Here is a 9669-nt window from a genome sequence, read left to right on the forward strand (position 1 = left end):
TTTGCAGCAGAGCGAAAGGGCCCAAAACCCGAAGTCATGGTCAGATGAAGCAATAAACTCAGGTGCGCCATTTTAAAGGATCGCTATGGATGTCGCAGGTCCATTTCCTACTAGCAACTGCGGAAACAAATATGTACTGGTGGTTATGGATTATTTCAGCAAATGGCCAGAGGTATACCCAATCCCAAATCAAGAAGCGGAAACTGTAGCAGAAGTGTTTATAAACAATTGGGTTGCCAGGTATGGTGTACCAATGGAGTTACATTCTGACCAAGGCAGGAATTTCGAATCAGCTGTATTCCAGGAAATGTGTAAATCATTGGGCATTCAAAAAACACGGACAACTGCATTGCATCCTCAGTCCGATGGTATGGTGGAACGATTCAATAGAACATTCGAAAGTAGTGGACAAGTTCCATAAAGAGTGGGATACCCGCATACCATTATTCTTGATGGCTTACCAATCAGCAGTGCATGAGACAACGGTTCAAACCCCTGCAAAAGTAATTTTTGGCAATGACCTTCGACTGCCAGCTGATTTGAAGTTTGGGATAGATGCCGATGCGGAGAGAAATGTCAAGAAATCCACTGGTGATTTGGAAGAAGAGCTGAGAGAAATACACGATCTGATAAGGCAAAGAGCAGTGTAATTGGGAAGGCCCATACAAAGTTGTAAAACGGATCAACGATGTAGTGTACCGCATACAAACCATCGGTAAACCACGAACCAAAATGAAAGTGGTCCATTTGGAAAGGCTGGCAGCGTTTAGATCGAAAGATTTGTCTGATAGCGACGATCAGACTTAGGTGGTGGGCAGTGTTACGAATATTAGCAACACCAAGGGGTACTGCGATCCCTAAGCCGATGCTAAACAGTGACTTGCATGCACATCCATAAATCATTCATTATGTATCTACAAAAACGAATCAATAAATTATGTCTACACATATGTACGCACACGCAGGGAGAAACAGTGCACAAACACATGCATATATCTTATCTGAGATGCTCCCAAAAGTATGCAATTGTAATTGTCAAGTGTCGCTCACAAATACACGCATAACAGAAGCTATATACGTGCATCTGTAGTTATAATTATATGGCGGTAACTAAGTAAATTCTGGAAGCGCCTAGAAGATGCCACGAGGAAATCACAGAGTATAAAAACACCAGCGGTAGAAGCGCTACAGGCAATTTCGATTAAGACGCTATCTAGAGAGCAATAACAGTATTATTTGAAAATAGTAGAGTTCTTTATTGTGAAGTACTTTAATAAAGGCCATTTTACATTATTAAATATTGGAGTTATTTATTCAACAGTTTAGTGATCGAACTTAGCAAAAGGGCAAATAAGAGGATTTGCAGTAAATTCGTTACAATAGGATATTCATTTGAGAACTATAAGTTTCTCAAAATCTCTCAAAGGTTGGAGAATAATTTGTGAATGACCTTGGGGATCAATTCGAGAACAATAAGTTTTACAAAATTTCTAAAAGGTTGGATAGTAATTAGAGAATGATTTTGCTTATTAACATCAGATCTATCAGGTCTAAGAATAAAATATTAAAAACAAAAAAATGTTTCAGTTAAACGGTTTTATTGAAAAAGAATACTTCCATTAACTAATAATAATACTAAAAGCTAGAAAATAATTAGGTAGGTCCTAGGTACTAGTCATCACACTCAATCAAACAATTAAATAAAGGCATTGGGCGCTTGAAATTTCTAAAAATGTGAGGCGTAGCATAACCGGATTAAGATTCAGTTGATCTTATGACTATCAATAGAAATTTGACGCGCCCAACGCTTCTATTTAATTGTCTGATCAACGCCCTAGATTGATGAGGAGTGTGATGACTAGTACTTAGGACCTACCTAATTATTTTCTAGCTTTTAGTATTATTATTACTTCATGTAAGTATTGTTTTTCAATAAAAGCGTTTAGGTTAAAATTTTTTTTTTATTATTTTATTTTCAAGTTTTTAGTCTTTATTTAATTGCCTATTATTTCTCATTCTATTTAGTTCATTTAGTGACTCATTATTACAAGGACTCTTCCCTGACAATTTGTTACAATCTAAGTCCTCAATACATATGTAATCCTTCCAAGGACTTTACTCGAATCAGCGCCACGTATGCTTGTCCTTTTATGTAAAACTTGTTGCAAATATGAGTCAAATCGGACCACAATATAATATCTCGATCCTTGCCGTACCTAGAGGGATTTTTTTTCATAAAGCGATTTCGATTTCTGTCTGTAATATGTATTCCAAATATGAGCCTAATCGGACGACAAACACGATTTTTATGAATACCTCGATACCTGCGCCACCTAGCGGCGATCTTTTTCTTATTATTGCATTGTCATCGGGTTCTCAACTATATTCCAAGTTTCAAGTTTGCAGCTTATCGATAAGTTACCTAAATTTTAATTATAAAATTCATAAACCGGCCGGCCGGCCGCAATACAGAGTCAAGCTAAATAAAACCGTTTAATAATTAGAGAATGATGTTGCATATCAAATCCAGAACTAGATTTACATATATCTCTGTAGAAATATTTTTTCCATGTTTTTCGGGTAGACAAATTATATAAATAATAAAAAACTAATGTTGCCATAGAAAAAAGCCTACCCCAAATGCAGCCTTCGGCCGTGTTTTGTAGTGCGAGTGTGCCATAACTCCAGTTAAATTTGACTAGGCAGCATTTGCAATAATGCATATTTTTAGGCGCAACCTCGCATGCAATCTTCGTTATAATTTATAACCAATACTTTGCTCTATTAAACCATTATAAGCAAAGATATACATATGTACGTAGAGATTTTATCCTCAAAACGACCATGCTTATGGATAAGTAATCCAGGTAGTAATAAATTAATTACACGTATTCAACACCTCGTAGGCAGTTAAGAGTAATTAAAAACAGAGAGACACATCATGATTCATTATTTATTTCTGTTCAAGTCTACCCTAACGGAAATGAGAGTTGAAAAACGGTAATAGTTATAATGCTCGTTGAAGTTAATATTTAATGTGTACTTTACACGGAATGAGCGGCCGCCGTGGTCTGGAGGTAGCGAGCTCGATTAATACACCGAAGGTCCTGGGTTCAAGTCATGAGAATAGCAATATCAAAATCGCCCGCCGGATGTAATCTGTGAAACTCGCAAAATGCGCATATTTCTGCCATAAAAGGCTTCTCAGCGGACTTAAACTGTATGGGAAGCTCGTCCTAAATATCGTCGGAGGTACATCGACCCATTTTTTTTCTATGTCTGAGTTTTATTTCGCTTTTTCGTCAGAAAATCTTCTTTTCAATACATAACAACAAAACTTTTTTTAAGTGCAACTGTTGCTTTATTTTTATCACATCCCGTTTGGAAGTTTAGGATATGTTATTTAAAGTGTATCAGGCTGGTGATATGTTACAAATTTGAAGCCTAATTCCAGGCACGTTTTTTTCCCTACCTAAAGATATCCGTAAAATTTTTTTTAGACCCGTTTTTGTTGTAACCGCAAAAACATTCCTGGAATGTTAAAGGTTTTCATTCGCTTTTTACGACAAGCATGCATTCACAAGGCCTGTATTAATTACTACCGCCAATCTGTTGACTATGTTGACCAGTTATTCACTAATCCCTATGTAATCCTAAGGCTCATGAAGGTATTAGACAAAAGCACCGATGAAAATATTACCAAATTGTGGACAAAAATAATTGCCAAAGCGGTAGCTTGGAGAAAGGTAGTAATTATTCTATTAGGTTTATTTCAAATGATTAAAACGTTTAAACGTCCAGTCTTAAAATTTATTAGGAGATACGTTTTTTGCATCACTTCTTATTTTACACTTAAGGAGTATTGAAATCAGTCCGTTTATCAAAATTGTTAAGTTCTGTCAACTAAGTTATATATAACTACATAACCTCTGTGCAACCCTGCATGTTCATTTCTTTTCTCTCTTTGAACTTATTCTCTCTCTCTCTCTCTTTTAGAGTATGCATGAAATATATTGGCAATGCCACAGAACGGTTGAAGGCGAAGGGTCCCAGTCGAGAAAGCGAACCGTCGTTGCTCGAGAAAGTTATACTCGCCGAGAAAAATGAGAAAGTAGCAACTATAATGGCCTTAGACTTGATTTTAGTGGGCATTGATACGGTACGGTAAAATTCTATCGCATAGACGTAGAAAACTGTTGGTATATCTTATAATTGTATTTTTTATACAGATATCGATGGCCGTTTGTTCAATTCTCTATCAACTTGCAACACGTCCTTCCCAGCAGCAAAAAGTGCGAGAAGAACTAAAACGAATATTACCCGATCCTAACACGGAACTGTCTATACAACGACTTGATCAGATGCACTATTTGAAAGCATTCATTAAAGAGGTTTTCCGTATGTACAGCACAGTTATTGGTAATGGACGTACACTGCAGGAAGATACCGTTATTTGTGGCTATCGAATACCGAAAGGCGTTAGTTGATTTCGTAATTTTGCAATAAGAAGTTGAGTCTAATTTCAATTACAGGTGCAAGCCGTGTTCCCCACCCTCGTCACCGGACAAATGGAAGAGTTTGTCACAGATGCCTCCACCTTCAAACCAGAGCGTTGGTTAAAACCAAATCAAGGTGGCACTGGAGAATATCTACATCCTTTTGCATCGCTCCCATATGGATATGGCGCTCGAATGTGTTTGGGTCGACGTTTTGCAGATTTAGAAATGCAAATTTTATTAGCTAAGGTGAGTAGGATGTTGTTAGGTTGGTAGAGTTTCCCTTGGCGACTAGAGAAAGCGACATTTACACAATTTTAATAACTTGTCCTGGGAGTACTAACTGCAGGCCCGAATTCATAACTAGCCAAAGACTATCTCCCCGATAGCGTCTTCAAAAACTTCTTACCCTTTGGTTTATATCGGTTGCATTTAAATTGTTTTTGGCAAGCTGACTTGAAGTCTATATGGGGACTCCAGGTGTTACCAGCACTATTTATAATTTCTCTAGTCCAATTGGCAGCGTCAACCACCCCCTAGCGAATTCCGTTCCTTAGCAGACGAGGCTCTGGCCACCCAAGTTCCACAAACAAAGAGTGGGTTGGATGATCTAGAAGGTTTAATGTTCTCGGGATGGTCAGATTTTTACCTAAATATTTATTTTCCATTGTTACCAGATCAGTATACGGCAAAGGACCATATATATCGATAAAACTCCCCAAAACCTTTAGAGAGTCTCCTTATCGCCAATGCTGTTTTTTAAGTGATAAGTATTTCACCGGAGCTTCTCTTGAAAAGAAAGTTGTATATAAATAGATTGGTCCCTAAAAGTTAAGTCAAGGACTATTTCAATTTCATATCTTCAAGCTACGTATAACACCACAGTCAAATGTGTAACTTAAATTTTGGACCCGAACACTCTCTCCAAACCATCCATGACTCCGAGCCATACATCACGAAAAGTATGATGAGCGACTTGTAGAGCGTGATTTTTGTTCGTCGAGAAAGGAATGTGGGTTAGGGAAGGGCTTAGAATCTACCCGCGGTAAGTATGCCTGTCGCATGAGGCGACTAAAGTCCAAATCCCGTTCCTGGGTTGTGCGCTGGGTTTGGGTCCTACCACATTAAAACTCTTCAAATACGAAATATATGTATGTAAGTCGAATAACCAAACGATTCAGTTAAGGACCAATTAATGGTGACTTATAACCATATAACCATGACCAGATAAAACAGCTGATCGAACCTACCTTATGGAAATCGATTAATGGTGCCATACCATAACGCTAACGCCATAACCATACCATAGCCAACCAATTGGTTTTTGGTTTCTCGCCATATCCATAACCTAAAAATATTTCAGTTGGTGAATTTAATAATTGTTTTTAGATTTTATTCATCGTTTTGGATACATTATGACTAAGAGACTTATTTTTTGTGGAATATGTTTGTAATTTTTTGCGTTTTCTTCATTTTTATGAAATTTCGACGATTTTTAGGTTAAGGCACCATTAGTCGATCACATTGGAGATGGTTATGGATATGGGTATGGTTACCACTATGGCTTTAGTGTTAAGGAAGTTTAATTAGCCCTTTAAAGTGGTTTGGTTTAAATTTTTTGTGTAAAACTTAATCTTGAATTTTATAAAATTTTCTTGATCATTTGATACAAAGTCGGAAGCTTTGATTATCATCCCTGGTCTGTGTTAACATATTTAGCGATCGGGGCGCTGGCGACACTAAGTTTCTTACGGTAGGAAGGGCGGGGATCATCTCTTTTCATTTGACGTAATCATATCAATCCATTAGCGCAATAGAATCGCATTCATTTTTTAAGCAGCGTGATTTTTTTGCTACAACATAAATTTGTTCTTTTTTAAGCTTACAGGACCACCCTCTTTTGAACTCACTCTGGTGGGAAAGATAATTATGCGATATACAAATTAATGGGTAGTGGGGCTTATTTACATCCTCTGTGTGATAATATATGCACATACTTCTGTATTCGACCGATGACTGTTAACTAACATAGTGCGGTCTAGCCCCCCAGGGAATGCAACCTATTAACCCTCTTGTCATTTGAATTCATCCCTTATACGCTGAGCTTATTAACATATTATAACTGTAGCTTCATAAAAGGTAATCTTATTGCCGCAAATTTTGCATTAGCATTGATAATGAAATTTTATTATTTTGGGCGCTCGGCTCAATTGTGTTAGTTTTCATGGTTGGACAAACACCCCCCATATTAATAAATATGACAGCCGCAGGCTTCTTAATTGCAGATATTATATGCAAACATACTACAAATCAATTGTTATTGTTAAGATGTTATTAATTATTCATTCCTACATTCATAACTGCTCTCACTCTCTCTTTGTAGCTTTTCCGTAATTACACATTGGAATACAATCACAAACCGCTTGATTACGCGGTGACGTTCATGTATGCCCCAGATGGTCCACTGAGATTTAAGATGACTCGAAACGAATAATTGCATAATACAAACATAGATACACATATCCAAATGTACATACACACATTTATATACATACTATTATTATTTGTACATACTTCATACATATGATTGTGCTCAAATAGTCGACTTAATTAAATTTAGCATAAAGAATACATTAAGTAACCAAGATTTGGAATCTCTTTGTAATAAAGTTAGTTTTATTTTCGTTTATATTCGTTCTACACAAGGTCAGCATTTCTTAGATGCTTTGTCGCTTCTGCGCGCAACATCTACGCCCTAGTATATGGTTGAGTATTTTTTGGAAATCGTACCTATTAGTCGGCTAATCGGCTGGCATTCGTTTCAGCTCGAAGTCTACTAAAGCGAATCGTGAACTCTTTTAAAGGAGCTTCTCAAATACAAAAAAGAATTACCTCAAGATCGCTACTGGGACTCAGAGTCGAGCACACCTTGTTGTAGTAGTTGTATTGAGACTTAACCCTGATCAGCCAGGTTAGGTTAGGTAGTAGTGGCTGCCCCATGGGCACACATAGGCCAGTATCAGTTGGCCCGTTGTGGTACCACAGAAAGACACCATTAGTCCTCCTCTTCGAACCATTTCGAGGACTTGATAAAAGCTACCAAGTCCCTTATATCATTCTCCCAGACCTGGCGGAGATCGCACAGGAAGGGAGCTCCCAGACAGCGTTGTCTGGGGCCCCTTAACGCCGGGCAGTTGCAGATGAGGTGCATCACCGTTTCCTCTACCTCGTCTTCTTTACAATTTCTGCAGCATCGTCGGAAGGGCGCTCCTAGCCTTTCCGCATGCCTTCCGATAAGGCGGTGCCCAGTCAGAACTCCTACAAGTGAGGAGATTTTGTCCCTGCTTAGGGTATAGACGGGACGGGATCTCTTAGTATCCCATTTTGGTCAGGATTGCTTTGATATTCTACATCCCGGGGTTAGTAGCCATCTTTCGTTGGCTTGACTCTAGGTATACTCTTTTAGCACTGGCTTGCAAGTGGCAAAAGGTATACCTAGGCGTTCTTTGTCAGGAAGAAACGGTCTGGTCGTACCCTGCCTAGCAAGTTCGTCTGCAGCGCTCTTTCCCTCTATATCCCTGTGTCCCGGGACCCATGTGAAGTGTACACGGTTCTGTTGGGCCATCTCCTGAAGAGATCGGCGACAGTTTAGTGTCAATTCGGAGTTGAATGAATAGGAACCAAGGGATTTTATTGCCGCTTTGCTATCGCTGGAAATAAAGATTTCCTTGCCGGTATTCTGTGTGCCTATTTGAGTCGGGGCTTCAATGATAGCTGCTGATCAGCCAACTCGATAGTACATCAATACAACTCCTGATCCAACAGATTTTTATCGGACATCTAAAATAAAACGCAATGTTTCAGGTCGGGTGGATTATCCTTTGTTCAATGTGAGCGCCCACTCACGAACTGTTATCGTAATCCTCTAGTTTTACGACACGTTTCTTGCCATTTGTATTTACGTAAATGTCCTCCTTTTTGCCTGGGAAACGGGGCTGCATGCTGTTTCTGTTGTATCAATTTTTACGCATGAAATTGTCATCAAAGTCCTCTATCTGAAATATAGGTAACCTAGCCCTTTGAACAGGCTAGAACGATGAAGAGAATGCTGTTAAAGGCGATGGTTCCACATTACAGTTGAATAGACGATTGCTGTCGAAGTTGAGCAGGGGTGACATGCGACTCCATGAGAAGTGTTCGTTCTAAGAGTTTGCATTACGTAGTTGCCTATATGTGGCGATTTAGCAGAAATTGTCTCATCAGTAATTCATTGCGCTCCTTTATATTCAGCTCTTTCGCCTCACATAAATGATGCCCAGGTGTCATAAAGAAACACACCGTGTCACTTCTGTCAGTGTTCACCCTTCTCCAGTGTATATCCATTAAGTTGGATGACCATACTGGTATCGCGTGACAGATGAGCCGGGCCAATTACTTAATAAGTAATAAGCCTTAAAACAGGAGAGACTAGTGAGATAACGGTTAATTATGCAACATAGCTTAGCTATATCAAGTTCTCTCACAAAGGCTGCTACTTCTGCGGGACATGTAGCCGTATTTCCAGTATTCCGTCAGCGGATATAAAGCAAGCTGACGTCGTGATGATCCCGCGCAAAGCAATTTTTTTGGCGACGAAAGAACGCCCTGTATATACTTTATATCCGACCCATTCAGCTTTTTTAAAGTTAATATAGGTACGTCGGCTGGTCGACGTAGAGTGATTGGTAGATGCGAGTGTTAGCAGCGTTCGCCAGTCAGTTGATCTGCCCTACGAAGGAGATCTCTGGCGAACTTTGACATTTTCTACGACACTGGTAGGTGTGGCTCTATTTACCGTGTTAACGTCGTTTCCATATAAATTTTCTATAACATTCCGTCCGCTTTTGTCCACTGGCAGATTGGAATGTCGGAGGACATGATGCGTGTTGAAGTTGGCGAGAGTTATGCGATTTTCGCCTGAGTAATACACTAATATTGAGTGATATTCACTCGGACAACAGGTAATAGAAGGGATATATATATTTTAATATGATGTAGCGAATCTAAAAGGAATTCTCGACAATTCTGAGCCTTCTGTTATCGTTCGAGTCGCTGAAATGTGGAAATCAATAAACCTAATTTTTCTGTATATAAAATGATCTTTTACCACTACTATGGTAGTATATCTTCACAA

The 9669-nt window shown here is 38.8% G+C and overlaps 1 protein-coding gene across 7 annotated transcripts in view; it reads left to right on the plus strand.

Annotated features, from left to right (window-relative positions):
* Positions 1–7165, plus strand: part of Cyp301a1 (Probable cytochrome P450 301a1, mitochondrial) — a 101032-nt gene extending 93867 nt beyond the window's left edge. For all 7 annotated transcript variants that reach the window (XM_067773835.1, XM_067773831.1, XM_067773830.1 and 4 more), the window contains 4 exons: positions 3997–4159; positions 4230–4478; positions 4533–4745; positions 6880–7165. In XM_067773835.1, the coding sequence (XP_067629936.1) occupies positions 3997–4159; positions 4230–4478; positions 4533–4745; positions 6880–6990 (736 nt within the window). In that variant the 3' untranslated portion in view covers positions 6991–7165. The remainder of the gene's footprint in view (positions 1–3996; positions 4160–4229; positions 4479–4532; positions 4746–6879) is intronic.
* Positions 7166–9669: the final 2504 nt, after the last annotated feature.

The sequence above is a fragment of the Eurosta solidaginis genome, chromosome 3 (assembly GCF_040869045.1).
Source record: "Eurosta solidaginis isolate ZX-2024a chromosome 3, ASM4086904v1, whole genome shotgun sequence".
Lineage (NCBI taxonomy): Eukaryota > Metazoa > Arthropoda > Insecta > Diptera > Tephritidae > Eurosta > Eurosta solidaginis.